Raw genomic sequence first — 16,678 nt, 5'->3', positions numbered from 1 at the left:
ATAAAACTCTACAATTTGCAACATTACTCTTTATTTATTTCCACAGGAAAACATTTTCACAGATTTTTAAAAAAGCAACCTAACACGTTATTAGGTCCTCAAGCTACTGCTAACTGATAAATATAAGACAGTAAAAAAAGATACACACGGCACACAAGGTAACATGATTGTGGTCTGTCTTTTTTTTTCATACTATATAACTAGACAGTCTTTTCAGCTGCTGGATCTTGCAAACTCCGGTTCACGTCTTCTATTATTTCAAGTCTGACATTCCATGACTCCAATGGTGCAAATCACAATAAATTAATACACGTAAAAAGTGTGAGACCAGTGAATGAGACCAGTCAGTAGCTGCTTTCAGACATGCACTGAAGTACGGACTGTACAGTGGCTGTATGAGAGAACACAATTTGTCAGCAGGAAAATCTCAGGAAGATTCATGACGAGCGAGTGGGCGTTTTCCCCAGGTGCCACACCTCCTGCTGTTGTGAATGAAACTGACTCGATCTGCATATGTGAACAGCATATGTCATGACCAAATTTTCCGGACATTTTCCAGAGTTCATGTCTGAAAACAGCTAGTGTTTAGCTGAATCTGAATTTTTTGTAATAAACTCTAATTCTTAAATGACCTACAATAAAATCTTGTTTGGTAGAGAGATGTAGACACAGTGGCAGTGTTTTGAATAGCATTCAAACTCAAGTTAAATTTGATGCTAGCAAAAAGGTGAGTGTATAGTGATCTGCCGTCTCAAACTTTGAGAAATATTAAAATAAAGCTCAGGACAAATTTATATTTGACACATTAGCTGCCAAGCATCAAGACACTGCTTTTGTCTCAGTTTGCTACTTTCTATCTTGTGTGATTTAGTTAATATCTAGTTTCAACTCATTGATTAAATCAGTTAGAAATTCAAGTTAACTGGCACAGCCACAGAAAAGTGTAAGTATAAAAACAGAACAAATTTGACTCCAAAAGTTCATATGACAGGACAAACATGGGAGTTAAATTAAAGCAGCTCAAGTTCATTAACATGGTGACAAAATCAAGGTAACATTACAAACAAAATATACTTGAAAAGGGACAAGTTGCTCATTTAAATCATTTTTTTACAATGGATTTATTTCCTTCATAAGACTAGTTGAAAAAAGCACGTTATTCCCAAACTAACAAACTGCAAAAAGCGAACACCTTGCTGTTTAACAATAAAGTTAAGTATATTTCTCATAATCTAACTACAATGAGCAGATTTAGTGGCTATTTCTGTGTACAATGTTGTGCTTTCTCCAACCAGTTTGATGCCAATTACCATTTCATCTGTGATTGCCTAACATATGGACAAAAAAACCCTGTATTTAATAGCACAGAAACTCTGGGGCGATGATGAAAACAACACATACGCTGTAGTTCTCCACATCAGAGGAGTGTGTCAAAGAGGTGTGAATTAAAGTTTATACTAAATTTGGAGGCCGTAGTTTGTGTTGCGCCCAAATACTTTCATGTAGAAAGTAATTCTTTATCAACAGTCAATCCAACTGGACTTTCTGACTACTTCGCCTTGGTCTATGGGAAATTATGTGTTTGCAGCCTTTAAGTGAACATGTACAGTTTGGTATTTGAGTTGAATCTCTTTACACTTCACTTGTGAAGTGAGATCCATCATTTACAACCCAGTGTCCTTGAGTGTCATCTGCACCTCTTTGGAGAGCCCTTCTTTGGATCACCTTGAAGTCAGAAAACATGAAAAAGAAGGTTTAGAATCAAGACTCAATCAGTAAAAAAAAAAAAAAAACTGTCTCAATGTAGTAACACACATTTGATTTGGTAATATGAGAATGTACCTGCAAATGGTCACATTAAGAACTGGTGGTAAGATTCATATCTATGTATTTTCAGCAGTTTCATTTATTGTGAAAAAATAAACAAACAGAAACCCAAATCTGCTGCTTCCAGGATTTTCTCTATGACTTTTTAGAGAGGAGCTTCTATTCAAAAAAATTCTGGAGACAGGGAAAGGTGTTTACACGTCTTAACAAATTGAAGCAATTAAGAGAAATGTTAACCACTGAGAACATTCAGATGATCTTAAGCACAAGGAGTTATTGAAGCACGGTGCATCGATGAGAACAGAGATGACACTAAAAATAAGTATTCGTTCCAGGTGTTTAACCCCACGTCACACTTACATTTCCAAATGGTGTTTTTCTTCATGGACCCTCATCACATCTATATATGTATTCAGATTCGATTGGTTTCCTAATCCTAAACTTTTTAAATAACTTTGTGTACCCGTCCTACTTTGAGAAGCCTTGTGTAACTAATTGGCCATGACAAATTAAGACACAGATTGTGTGTTAGGCTAAGTGCAGGCTCATCTTATCATATCCTTTACTAAATGCATTGGGTTTGTGCTATGACCTTGGTTGCTATGGCAACTGCCAATAAGGGACTGGGCCAGTTTAACTCTATCAGACAGCTTGAGGCAGACAATGGATGTGAGCTGTTACTTAACCCTCCTTATTGCAGTAACTTTGGTTGTCAAATAGTGAGTTCTCTATCTGCTGACAGACAGTGAGACATAGATTGAGATTAGCGCTCTTACCTGTTCGTGGTACTTTTGAATTTGGTAGCAGGGCGACTCCCGTACTGGAATGTTTTTCACTCTGACTGCTCCCTGGCGGTCGAGGGAACGGGACCTGGGGGATTTCAGCTGACTGCGCCATTGCCACGACTTAAGTTGTTCATTCACAACTTGCCGTGGGAGACCACTGGAGCAGTAATGTGGGTGGTCCCATTGAGCTGGGGAGGGGGAGAGTCGGATATCAGGAGGTAAAGGCCTCTGTGCCCTCTGGTGGGGCACAGCAGGGTCTTTATACCTATAGTTATATCTGTTGGGAGGACAGGAAGCCTGCTGGGCGTAATAGCTCCGTGGCATGTCCGTATCAGGTGAGTAGACCATTTCATTGTAATATGCCTTGTGAATAGAGGGGCTGGACAGGTGCCTGGAATTGTGGTAAAAGCCACTGTGTGGGAACGCTTGAGGTCCATAGCTGCCAACTGGGCTAGAGCACGGGAATGCAGACTGATACTGTTTGGGTAATTCACAGGGCAACTCCTGACACGGGGAGCTGTTGTAAGACGTAAACGAGTGTTCGGAGTTCCCATCCTCAGAGCTAGCATGGCTTCCATAGGTCACCGTAGGGGGAGGGGTCTCTGGAAAAGTCACTGCATATTCCGTCAGTCGCCGTCTTGGACCTCGGGTGCGGCCGCGGTCCTTTTCAAACTGAGATTCAGGGTTGGACAACCTGTGCAAATCACAACAAATTTATATAGCAACTATATCAACAACGCTTATGTCCATCTCACAGTCTCTTGATTTTTTTTTCTCTTTCCATAAGCACCTGCTACTAAATTTCTGATTCTGATTCAAATAATGATGTTTTCAAAAGTGTGTGTGTGTGTGTATGTGGGGGGTACCTGAGGGAGAGTTGTCTGTGCACACGCATCTCTGGTGTGGAGGGCATACTGCTCGACTGGGCGCGGCTCAGCCTCAGATGGGAAAGTTGCAGAGGCAGAGCAGATTGTGCTAAGCAAGCCTCCAACGGTGGCAGAAGTTCGGATTTGGCTGGACTACTGAACACACAAAATGGCAAATTAAAAACAGTATATTATATCTATATTTTCGTGTTTTTATAAATCAGACATTGTTCTTGATGACATCAATGGTGGAAATTCCAACAACTAAAGCTACCTTAAACAATTTTTTTAATTTAAGGAATGTAGGATTTTAACATTTTACAAAAAGTCTTTTTGTATTGCTTCTGACATGCTGCACTCTGAACTCATTAGTTATTGAACACAACACTGATCTATTACACTGTCAAAGAAGACTACCCATTATCACAGTTTGGAGTTTTTAATACAGCAATCGACTACTGGACAATAAAGCCTGAATTACAGTCCTGTGTGAGGCTGTCACTTTAAATTACTACAGATTTATCGTTTTTCACACTGACTGTTAAACAGCAGATGGCAGTGTTGCACATCTTTAAACACTGACATCTTCATAGTGAAACGGGCAGCAACAATGACAGTAAAAAAAAAGAGAGATTGCCCTACGGTTTTCACCTGCTTAATCTTCTAAATAATCGCACGCTTTCTAAAACTTGATGAACAGGAAGTGAGTCATGATGGATGGCCAGTGCTACCTTGTCTTGATGGAAGAGCGAGACTTCTTGCTCTTCTGGTAAGGCTGGTCCAGGCTAGACTCTGTCCAGGGGGAGTGTTGGATGGGAGGAGTGTCGTACACAGAGCTCGAATTTAAACTCAACGAAGAGTCAAAGCTCGGGTGGGGAGACTGATTTGGGGTCAGCAGCTGATCCACAGAAGGAGACATCCAGGAGCCGTCTACAGTGAACAGTGAGGACTCAGTGGGAGGCTGCGGAGGATCCGTCTCTACTGGATAGGGGAGTCCTGAGGACGGCTGCGATGACTGGCTTGTCACTTCTAGAAAAGATTAAACAATGTATAGTATGATTATTCAGTGTTGCTCTCTATGCATCTCCTCCAATGACTTTTTCCAAATCTTTTCTCTTTTATGAACATAAACTGAGCAATGAGGTATTCAAGGTCAACACTTGATGGACTCTGTTCACATTGCCACATGTTATATGGTTAAATGGTCATGTGACGAACGCGGCCCGGCTTTCAAACCTGAAAAATTTGCTTTAATCTTCACCGGCCTGCAAACAAAACTTCTCCTGCACTGATAGAGACAAGAACAGGGTCGTCTTACCTTCATCTTGCACAACAGAATCAGACAGGGAGCTGTCGTCAGATGTACCCAGATCTGAAAAACAAACACAGACAAGAGTCAGACAAAACATTTTGAGTCATGTAAAATGACACATTTCAAACCTATGAAAAGTTAAGGACTGGCCGTCTCTCACCTAGTTGTGTAATATTAAAAGCAGGGAGTGGTGATGATCGGCCGTGCTTCATTCGCAGCTGAAAGGACGTGTCTTGGAGCTGTTTGAGTTTCCTCTCCTCTCTCTTGCACTGCTGCGAGCGACTCTTTTTGACAGCCTTACTCAGGTGATCCTCCTTGCAGAGCTTCCGCGCTGCCTCGTATATTTTCATCTGAAGTGCCAACTCGGCATCCACTAAACTCAGTTCTGACTCCTAGAAAGCGGTTGAGACAGAGGGTTAGAGAGAGACAACAGTGTGATGCTCGAAAACAATCTACAACCTTGAGCTCTCTGCATTGTTTAATAAATAATATTACTGTGATTAACAGCCTCTAAATGCTTCTTCTACCTCTGTTCCCTGAAGGATGCTTTGCTCATCCAGTTTAAAAGCAGCTCCGATGCGTCTGCGAATCTGTGGAGGTTTCTCTCCAGGCAGCAGAGGGTAATCATCTGACAGCCGTCCAGTCAACACCTGAACAACACAGACAATGATTAAAAGCCAACTGCCCACAAAGATGTTTGAACATAAATATCATGTTTTTCTGGTCATCAAAATAAAGGTAAAATTCACCATAAATCCTTTCCGTTTATTTGTTCAAATCAAGACATGCACATATATTCTGAGAGTTTATTCATAACTGCAGCAGTTTTGAGATGATGTACAAGTATCTTTGCTCTCCTTACATGTTGAGGCGTATAGGTTCAGGGAATCTGTTGCACAATGCTGGGAGATTTCCTTTCACAACACATTCTTTCAGTCTCACTTTCTCACTGCAACGCATATCAATGACAATCCAAACCAAACTCAGAGTACTGACAACGCACTGCTACGGATCTCATAAAAGAACAGTCATTAAACACCGGTTTACTTTGCGTCACTGCTACACAGTCGCCTTTACAGACGTAAAAACAATGTACGAGTGGCCAATGAGCTTACTTGTTCTTTTGTCACTGAGGGAAGGGAGACGCATCATGTCTCCCATTAGTTCACCTCAGCATGTCCCAACAGGAGAGCCCAGCCCAGTGTCAACAGGAAAGAATGATCAGTCCTGGGATTTTACCCTGGAGCAACTACGTATGGCAGTGATACTCGAACACCTGAGTACGTGTCCAGTTTTGAAATGACTTAATGAGCCTTTACGATACAACGGTTTCATGCCTAATTCAAGTCCAGGCTGTTATGGGAACTTTTGAAATTGGTTTGGCTGACTGAACCAGAAGAATACGCCTTCAAAAGTTATGATATATTTTTAAAGTTTACTACAAAATGTAACTGACAGGAAACGGATGATGTTTGTTTTCTGATTATTGGCAAAAGCCAAATTAATAATGTCCCAAAGGAGAGGAGGTTACATTAGACGACCTGCTGCTACTGATAACCACCGTGACATTAAGGCCACGCTGAAGCAGATATAACACAATTTGGTGAATGCTCCTTGTAACAGATTCACTTTGACTAGGTCTGTTAAAAACTCCATTAGGATAATAATGAACATAGATTATCATGATTATGTGACAGGCAGTCAGGCACATTACATAACATTTATGTAGACCTATTGTTTAGTAGATTAATATAACTCACAGCTTCACGGATGCAGAGCTTCTTTAGCTCCAGAATGCAGAGCTCCAGTCGGTCTTGGAGAGCCTGGTGTTTGAGCTTCATGGCTCGTGTGTGTGTGGTCACATCCTTCGTATGCGTCGTTGGACTGTCAGAGCCTGCGTCATGTAACGGGCAAAAAAACAAACTTATATGAAATAATGTGAAAGTATTGCTTTATTCAGTACTCAACACATGAGACGTTGACTAGATGGAAATGAAAGTTAGAAAATTACTTTCTGAAGTCAAAACATTACAGCAAAACCAAAGAAAATATGCAACTGCACATTTCATTCTAAAAGGGAATCTCATGGAAATGTAATTAGAACTGCAACTAATGGCATCATCATATTATTTTGGTTAACCGACTTATTAAATTTATACAATACATTTTACCATTTCAATAGGTAATAATATACAGTGTTTATCACATTAATTTACACTAACATAAAATAGGGGAAAAGGAATATCCTCAAACTGAAGCAAATCCTCCTGTAAATGTTGTGAAGATTCAAAACAAAAACTCAAACTTCCAGGATATAAATACATATTTTTGGTCTTGTAACAAAATTCCTTCACACCATACATGTTCATCCTTTCATGCTGCTACAACTAGATTTTTTCCTAGCAACTGGTTCCATTTTCACTTTGGCCATTAATGAGTTGTGCACATTATGAAATGCCAGAGGTGAAGAAAATAAAAATCATTCACACTCTACAGTTTGGTTCTGACTCAGTCTGGGCTTCAGTTCATTATTACAATTTTAATTGGGGTTTTTGTTGCATTATATTTCCTATACTTATTCTAAAAATGTAAGCATGCACCATGAACCCTGTGTATTTCTTTTAAACTCGTCATTCTTTATGTTCAGATTAACACCAGATGCCACAACACAATGGTTTAATGTTCGACTGGTGCTGTCTGTTGTCCTGGTGAATAATGACATTAAGATTAGTCTCAGAGCTGTGGGAGTGGCTTCAGGAAAAATACACTGAGTGCCACATAGCTTCAGAGATTATTAACAGGATCCCTGCAGGTACTGACAAACCTCGGAGGTGCGACAGGAACGAAGTGTGACAGCACGACAATAGAGCACAGAATTCCTCTTCCTGCACTGACAATCCCCCCATTCTTTGTAGATGGACACTTTCTCATTGTATGGGGCAGACGTCACGTGGCTCAATTAAGACACAAGGAATGTCAGTGGCCATAGCTAAAGAGCAGACACTGCTGGGTGTAAGAAAAACCAAGAATGCCCAAGTTTCCAGTTAACTCTGTGGCACTGTTACCAATTGGGACTGAGGTAATAATGCAAACGACCATATTTGCCTTTCATGAAGTTGACTGTGGCAATCCCAAGATATAAAAATGCAAACAATATGCTTAGTAAGGTTGCAATTAAAGGGACAATAAGCGATTTTGGAGAAAGATTGTTTGTCGTTGATAAGTTGACTGCACTCGAACACGCAGCCTCGGGCATGGGAGATGGACGCACTTACCACGAGGCCAAAACCCCTGAGTCGTATCGTCTGTCGCTAGCGCATGTCTTAACGTGTCTGGGAGTGATGTTGTCTGACCAACTTTGCAAAACTAAAAAATATTCACTTTATTATTATTATTTCAGGCTACGAAATACAAATACTCACAACTGAGATGCAGAAAACATATAAACTTTGGACTTTTAAAACTGTTGACTGACTATTAAAAATGTTAAATTGTTGCAGATTAACTGATTCTGTACACCAACTCATTTAAATATTAAACTGGTAAAAGTGGTGAATTTTGTCCGGAATAAAATATTTTGAAAGCAATCAAATCAAACCACTAACATTGTGTGTCATGTGGTGCAGGAAACAGCCACTAATCTGGCAGCTGAAGTCACAGCGGACCACATGCATGTTAGTCTCTGCCCGAGTTTTCACATGACAACTTGTTTCCTTTAACAAAGTCGATAACTTGTTTCCTTTAAGAAAGTTGACAACTTGCACTTGTTTGCAACTGGCTGGAATTACGTACAACCTAAACCGAATTAAATGTGATGTATTTGGATTTGAGTTGACTTAAGAATCTAGATCCTTTTATTGAGAACATAACAGATCTCTGCTAATCACTCAATGTGAACCTCTGGGACTGTGTTATGCACTGAAAGGATGTAATTTTGCTAAATATTGGGTTGAGCACCAGCGTGACTTCACTGTCATAAGAACATTTTTTGTTATGGACAGGATCTGGATTTAGCGGTTGACTTTTTTAAAGTTTTTTCATTTAGCTGTAAATCTACAGGTACAGTTAGATATAAGATATAAGCAGTGCCGTTGGCAGAGAGACATTAACATCTAAACTAGAGCAGATATTGGTTAGTTAGAAGGAATAACAGCTCTGTCATGTGACTGATAACTGAGCTCAAAAGAGTCAATAAATCATTAGTTGTGACAGTAAACAGATTATTCAGGTCACATACTGTTTTGTTTGCACAAGTGCCTGAAGGTTACAGTCACTTTTTGTCATATACAATACTAATCTATGATTTTACTTTTGACATTCTCATTTCTCTTCTGTTTGAGGTCATTTGATAAGCAGGTGCTGTGATGAGATTATCACGTCATGGACGAATGTGTGTGCTGAATTCCAATATTGATACATTTTACCAACCAACCAGGAAATCATCAGCCCAGGTTGTTTTCAACTAATAATTTCAAGTCTCATGTAGCTTACTAATGTTAAACATTTACATCCAAACACCAAATACTGCAGCAGAGAGCCACAGTGATCACATGCCATTTGACTTGTTGTTTAGTGCATGTCTGCTCCATCATGTTATTCTTTACTGATTGGAGGAATATTTTAAAATTCAGTTATGTTGCGGTAAGATATTGGATGATGAAAAAATACAACATGAATGTGGATTCATTAAGACTGAATATGTCTATGACATATTTAAAAAATGCCATACATAAAGGTGTTTTACCTGAATGAAGAATGATGCCGCTGTCAGTGTCACTGACTTCTCCATTGACTTCCATATCAGCAGATCAACTTCCTGTAGTTCTTCAGTGGAGGCCAGGGATGATGTTGATGCTCAACATGTCCTGTAAAATATGATTTCAGTTTAGGAGTCTTCACTATTTAGGTTTAGGGTTTTCAAGTGAGCATCTACATGGATTTTACAAAAGAAAAGGTTATTTTCTTTTACGTTGATAAAAATTATTGTGATTGTTTGTGACAAAGTCCAACATTTTAAAATGAACTGAATCTTGTGGTATTATTAAGATCCACACAAAAGGCAAATTATTCAAAAGAAACCAAATCTTTCCACAATATTTAAAGTAAACAACATTTAACATTCCACACTAATTTTATTACATTTGATTAAAAAACAAACATGATTGTCTTGTCAAGGCTTCAAAAGACCAAATTAGGACTGATTCTGATTCTGAGCAGCTGAGTGTTTAAGCTCAGAGAGTCCAGTCACGGGGGAAGAAAACTTTAAGAACGAAACGCTAAAATACGGTTACCAGCAATGACTCATTAAGCTATAAAGAAAAGCGAATCTAAATTCAAACAGCATTAGCACAAGCTTTCCAAATCTGCCCATGACCTCATCTTGTGACCCGTTGCCTCAGTGATTCAGGTGTGACACGCCATTGTGACACCACAATCAGGTGTAGTCATGTCTCCCTCAGCAAGAGTACACATACACACCCATGCTGCCAAGTCTAGTGTGTTTCCTGTGATGGCTTGTTTTATTAGTCTCTGCCATCATAGGATCGCCACTATCTCCTTCTGATAAGTGGCTCAGGACACATCAGCCGCGTATACAGCCGGTGTTCAACAAAAACTGTGAGTCATGTTGGTTAGATTATTAACTATGAGAATACGGCAATGTGGCACTGGTTCCTTTCCTGAACAGAGGGAAGTTATCCTCGGCTAGTCACAGAAAGCTTCTCCCTGGCTACTGTTAATGAGGAACAACCAGATGAGGTAAAGTCAAGAGCTAGAAGAGGAGATTCTACCGCAATGTTGTTTGAACTACAGGGCGACATGCAGGAGGATTATGATCCTGACTATGACATGAACGTGACACATCCTCCATCTCATCATATGACTGTGACTGGTTGTGTCACACCACCCACAGTAAACTGCTGTGTTTACATAATTAAAGCAAATCATTTTATGTACAACACATAAAAACAAAAAGGTTGTTGCAGAACTGTCACCTCAAATCCAATCAGCTAAAAATGACGTTAACCATAAGCTACGTTTTGATTTGTCTTGTTCCAATACAATCCTACTCAACCACAGGATATTTTATTGTATAACTACACATTATAAAACTACAGGCGGTGTGTAGATCTAGCCGCTGTAGCTAACAATCATTTCCATATTTGATACATGAATGAATCGTTTTGATTAATGGACTTATCATCTACAAAATGTTCCCAGAGCCCATGGAGAAAAAAATAGAACATATTGGAAAGGTTGGAATGATTCAATTAATCAAACAGTGGTAGATGTCAGCGTCCATTCATTTCAGAGTCCCGTCGATCGACCAATCAATTGATCAACTAACCGATTCTGAGCTAAAACCAGTTTAAATGATGATCTGAAGCAGTACTGAATATGTGAGACGAGTAAATCCATCTCTGAATTACACACATGACATGCTGTTCTTTAAAAAATGGGATGTCCAAATGCATGCGTTTTTATTTTCTCTCCTGTGCATGATTGTGTGCCAATCACTGAAATCCCCTGAAAAACCTGCCGACTCTCATCCCCCGTGTTAGAGGGAGGGAAACAGAACTACTAATGTAGTTTGATGCACAGTAGATGTACATCCTGTTTCTGATCAAATATTTTTTTACTTTTTGGGAGGAAAATACATCTATGAATAAGCATGGACATTTCTCTGGGAATAAGAAAAAATATATAATAATAAAAATGTATATACACATACAAAGAGCAGTTAAGGAGTTGTCCCAATTCTAGAGGTGGTCTTAATAAAAGTGCTATTAAGACCACTTCATTCCAATCCAAATTAATCTAGCCAATAGACAAATCTTAAAAAAAGGCGGCACACACATGAATCATCTACTTACTTTGAGAAACTTTGGAAAAAACGCTGAACCCTGGAGACTGAGAAGCGTCCCCTTAGAATTCCCAACGTCAATGAAAATGCAATAGCTGGGCTGAGACTCGCCCACTAAGAAAAGAGTTCCCTGCTGAAGAGGAGTGGCCTCACACACACACACACACACACACACACACACACACACACACACACACACACACACACACACACACACACACACACACACACACACACACACACACACACACACACACACACACACACACACACACACACACACACACACACACACACACACACACACACACACACACACACACACACACACGGAGCGGGAGAGGGAGCTGTACACTCGACTCATATCATATAACTCAGCACTCCTGTCTGATTTTTTAACTGTGTCAACAACAATGACCGAGAGATTGAGAAATTATGCTTCACTTCACTCTTATCAGTTTACTAATAGATAGGTGGTGGCAACATGATTACAAGGCTACACAAAAGATACAGTGTGACAAAGATGTGAGGCCCCAAACAAGCAACTTGAAGACATTTTTGTAACACTTTATAGAACAAACAATAAAGAGAGTCTTATTCATGGTTTCACTTTGAAATGTCTGGGTGCAGGTTTAAGGGACATTTTGTTAAAAATCCAACATTTATACATAAATATATAAAGTCAAACATCAAGCTCTCATCACTGATGACACTGTGACTTGATAACAAACTGTTAATGACTCTCTTTAAGTCGACTACTGCACCTCTTTCACAATGACCACCATAAATCACTACAGCGACAGTTCATCTCTTGGTGCTGGTCAGTGTAGGGCTACTTCCATCTCACTGCTTTTCAAAAAAGGTCAACCAATAGTGAACTTGTGAACTTGTGAATTGTGAACCTATTTTGTAAATTAGATTTTCCTGTAGTTTTTTCCTAAAGCCTGAGTCTATAGTATGTCGCCACTCGTAACCTACTTCAAGTATGCCAAACCCTTTTGTGGTCTGCCATTTTTGCCTCAACTAAAAGGAAGGAAACACATGGCAAGTGGGATAGTCATGATTTATAGTGACCCCGAGGCAGCACCTGCTCTGTAACCGCATGGCTCACATTCATTCTGAATCCCAATATTCATTTTGGCTTTCCAGGAATGCTGGTTCAGAGACACTCTGAAAAAAAGGCCCAGCAATTCTCAGACTCTCGAGAATCAGACCTCAGACGACATGGCACCAAGAAAGCTACAGGACAAAAGCAGAATATATATGGGTCAGGATTCAGCAACATCTGCTATTAGGCTTCACATTGTGAGCAAAACTGGGCTTGTGTCAAAGATAGCGTGCATGTGGACGTGAGGAGAGCTGCAGCAATCAGTCTATCAATAGATAAGTTTATCAACGTCAGAACAATTAGAAAAATTAAGATAATAATTTCATTGTTGGGTTACTCTTAAGGCAAATACATCTGGTTTCCATAATTCCATTATGGTATTAACCATTAATAGGGTTGTCAACAGATCAGTGTCGGTGCGTAAGTTAGCAGCCTTCAGTGAAATACCAGTCATATTTATAAGTGGAAAACTTCAGGAAGTTTCCACCACCAAGTACAATGTGCTTCAGCATGTTAGGATTAATTGCTGGAATCTTGTGATAGACGGCGTGAGTATTGGCTTGGTGTTCCTAAAAAGCTGCACAGTGAGTGTAGTTGTAAGAAAACATCTGAGGGGATAATAATATCTACCACTGACCAGCACCTGTAAGGTTAAGAGAATAAAAGAGCCACAGCAGCAGCAGCAGCGCCTTGTGTAAACAGGCTGCATACCAAACAGATTGATAACCAAAAGCAGATATAAGGGAAGTGTAGTCACACAGATGATTTGCAATCTCTTGTGATCATGGGAAAGTTCTTGCAAGAGGCGAAACCAACACTTAAGACGACAACAAGAGGGAAATGGGTGAAATGAGAAATGCTCTCAAGACACATCTGAAAATCAATATTGTCATTACAATGCCTCTGCAGTAAAACGTGTTATGCTTGTGAGGACTAGTTGAGCAACATCACACTGAAAACTCCTGGTCAACACAAACACCCGTCCGGTGTTCAAGGAGACAGTTGGTGGATGTCACCGGTAGTGTGCATAAACACAAAGTCCCTGAGAGACAGAGAGAGAGAGGGCTTTGTGCAGGCCACCCAACAGCTGGCATCACAAATTCTTTAAATATTCTTGAGTCCTTTTTATAAGTGTACAGCTAGACTACCGCTGCCAGCACGGGCAGACATCAGCTGCCAGGGGATCACACCGTGTTTTACAACTTGCTTCCTCTGCCAGGTTCTAATGGGTCATTTTGCTGTAATGATGCTCAAATCAAGGCGTTGGCATTATAAAGTGCTATAAAGTTGAACTGGTGTAGTTGAGATCCCGAGGCTTTAAAAGACAAGCAAAGCAGCTCGTGGAGCTACCCTGCTCCCTCACACCTTCTCGCTGGCCGCGGACGACTTCAAGCTTCAGCTAAAGGCTCTAATTGAGTATAATAAAGACGTGAAATGAATAGTGCGTGTATCTCGAATGAGCAAGCAGGCAGAAGCGGCGAGTCTGATGTGGAGTGCTGAATTATAGGTTTGAGCACCACCATGGAAATCAGGGTTTATATTCTAAACTGTAACCAAGCCCTGGACTGTGGTTGAGAGTGAACAAGCTTAAACACATCAACATCATTACACAGTGACACATTTGTACCCGACACTCCTCCTATTTAGTTTAAAAATCCGATTCTTCCTGTCTGCATATTCTGCTTCAGCACGTTTGAGCTCTTCAACTAAGCCATTAAGATGTTACCAATGAGGAAAAACAGATTTTTCAGTGCTGCACCGATTACTCCACTGGGAATAATCTAGAAGTTTTGTTTGTTTTTTGCATAATTTCAAACCAATGTCTCTAACATTAATCCTGATACTAGTAATATCTTTGGAAACGTCGCAATCTCCACACAAATTTGAAATAAATATGTAGATTTGCACAAGGACTCAACCACTGTAAAGAATAATTCACTGATACAAAAGTGCAATAACCAACTGCAATATTTCTATTTATTCTCCGTGTGCAACTATTGCTACTGCTCTGTAAATAGTATTTATATTTTTAGATTTTGTACATGCATACTGCTTTTTAAAAATTTCTTTAAATGTCTTTGTATATTCTGCTATTTCTTCTATATTCCGTCCACCGTGCTGCCTTAACGACCCAATTTCCCCAATTGTGGGACGAATAAAGGCATATCTTATCATATCTTATCTTAATGTTAGTAGATTTAAACGAAATCAAAATGGTTCAACGGGCGAGATCAACTTCAAGAGGTGACTTGACTATGTCAGGTCAAACCTCTCAGGGGTTATGGATGACGTTCTAGATGATGAATACATCAGTGGAGAAATGTTGTGGTATTTCTTCCTCCCTTCCACCCACTCACCTCCATGAAGCTGCTGGGCCTCAACTTTCAAGAGTTGAGACAACTTTAAACACTTTAGTGCCAAGCTCTTCCCAAACCGTCCACACTCTGGTTGAAAGTTATTTGTTTTCAAAGTATCATTGAATAACCGACCAACTGCGTCAGAAGGAAAAAAACAACTTTGATAGCATTTCTCTTTAGCCCTTACCTCGGTGGCTAGTTAGCTGGCTAGCATCGTGCCTCATCTGCATCCATGCGATCTGAGCTCCATTGGCTTCTCCCAGATTTCAGATGGAAGTTGTTGTTTTCTTTTTATCTCTCTCGTTACATTGACGAAAGGAGCCGAAGACGACAAAACACTAAACCCGTCTGTTGTGTCTCTGTGTTCTAAACGAGTGTACAAGAGGAAGCGCACACATTAAAACTCACGTTTTCATGCCCAAACGGAACTTTTAGCTGGAGCGGCTCCCTCCTCGGCAGTGCCGTGCTGCCTTCACGTGCCGTCGAAAACATGCACCCGCTAACAACAGCGTGTGTTTGCGTGGTAACCGCGAATCCCACCCGTGATAACGTGATAATCGAGTCAAACATCACGGTGAAAGTGGTCGATTTGTCCTTTTACAGAATCCATCGATTCATGTCTTTAGACCGCTGTCTTAGTTTGCGTTTACTCACTCTGTTCTCTTTCCTTTTAGGATTTCTGCCAACGTGCCACGTGATTACTGAGATTTAAAAAAAAAAAACAACAGTCGCCACGTAAAATGACCATCCACTTTGCAGTTATTGTCGTTTAGTGGCACTTGAAAAGCGTTCAAGTCATATTTACCACTACAGTCGTAGAAGTTACGAGTTTAACATGGGCTTGTGAACGCTGCATACATCATCCACTTCTCCACCTCTGTGCGTGTGAGCGCTTCAGGGCCGAAGGGATGCAGGTACGTCTAGACTCTGGAGTGATTGTTTGCCGGTTTGCTCATATTTAGCAGTACTTTAAATCAAAATAACTTACTTGGATATTTATGTAACGTTGCCATGTTTTTTTCTGTGATAACCGAGGAGGACAGCAGATTTGGAAGAAGGCCAGAATTAGCACAGAATCCTTTTAATTTCAGCCACTAGAGGGCAGCAGTGCGTTACAACATGTGTCCCACCCTATGGTGCCACCAGGGAACAAAACATGCAGTATGTTGAATTAAATGACCATAAACCCTCTTTTGCTACATAAGTACAATCAAATGTGGCCTTAATGTCTACTGTATATTGTTGGTGTCAGTCCGTATGTCTCAAACCTGCTGGAGCTGCGAATGAACTGGTAGGTAAAGACGAAATATGAAAAACGACATAAAAGTAGCTCACTTTGAAAAAATTGTAGCCCTCTGGTTCACTAAAACAACAAAGGATCCGACAGTGTAATGTTACCTGCAAAAGCAAAAACATAAATTTTCTCGGAGCAGAATTCAATCTTACATAATATTCTTTAACCATAATAATCCCAAATCAATTAAGCACAATTTTGTCCCACAAGTCGAATGTATGTAGAAATAAATAAACAATATCTTGAAGCCTGCACAATATTTATGTT

General features: G+C 40.1%; 1 protein-coding gene across 4 annotated transcripts; it reads right to left on the bottom strand.

Annotated features, from left to right (window-relative positions):
• Positions 1 to 14: 14 nt before the first annotated feature.
• On the bottom strand, positions 15 to 15,601 carry inavab (innate immunity activator b). Of its 4 annotated transcripts, none has more exons than XM_035632002.2 (10): positions 15,526 to 15,601; positions 9,535 to 9,655; positions 6,551 to 6,684; positions 5,318 to 5,440; positions 4,951 to 5,182; positions 4,797 to 4,850; positions 4,210 to 4,507; positions 3,479 to 3,634; positions 2,604 to 3,306; positions 15 to 1,725 (listed from the first exon to the last, which is right to left on the bottom strand). In XM_035632002.2, the coding sequence occupies exons 2-10, from the start codon at positions 9,587 to 9,589 to the stop codon at positions 1,633 to 1,635; spliced, it is 1,848 nt and encodes a 615-aa protein (XP_035487895.1). In that variant the 5' UTR covers positions 9,590 to 9,655; positions 15,526 to 15,601; the 3' UTR covers positions 15 to 1,632. The 4 variants fall into 4 exon arrangements, with proteins under 4 accessions (XP_035487895.1, XP_035487896.1, XP_035487893.1 ...); XM_035632003.2 differs by having other exon boundaries at positions 3,479 to 3,631; positions 15,305 to 15,597; XM_035632000.2 differs by having other exon boundaries at positions 15,305 to 15,596.
• Positions 15,602 to 16,678: the final 1,077 nt, after the last annotated feature.

Source organism: Scophthalmus maximus, chromosome 6 (assembly GCF_022379125.1).
Source record: "Scophthalmus maximus strain ysfricsl-2021 chromosome 6, ASM2237912v1, whole genome shotgun sequence".
Classification (NCBI taxonomy): Eukaryota; Metazoa; Chordata; class Actinopteri; order Pleuronectiformes; family Scophthalmidae; genus Scophthalmus; species Scophthalmus maximus.
This window is presented reverse-complemented; position numbering and strand designations above follow the sequence as displayed.

Bases quoted from the DNA above. Each gene is read 5' to 3' on its own strand.
- inavab (XM_035632002.2), bottom strand. From the start codon at position 9,589: ATGGAAGTCAATGGAGAAGTCAGTGACACTGACAGCGGCATCATTCTT. The intron at 6,685-9,534 runs GTAAAACACCTT...TACATGACGCAG, and splicing joins CGGCATCATTCTTCATTCAG to GCTCTGACAGTCCAACGACG. The intron at 1,726-2,603 runs GTAAGAGCGCTA...TCTGACTTCAAG, and splicing joins TTCAAAAGTACCACGAACAG to GTGATCCAAAGAAGGGCTCT.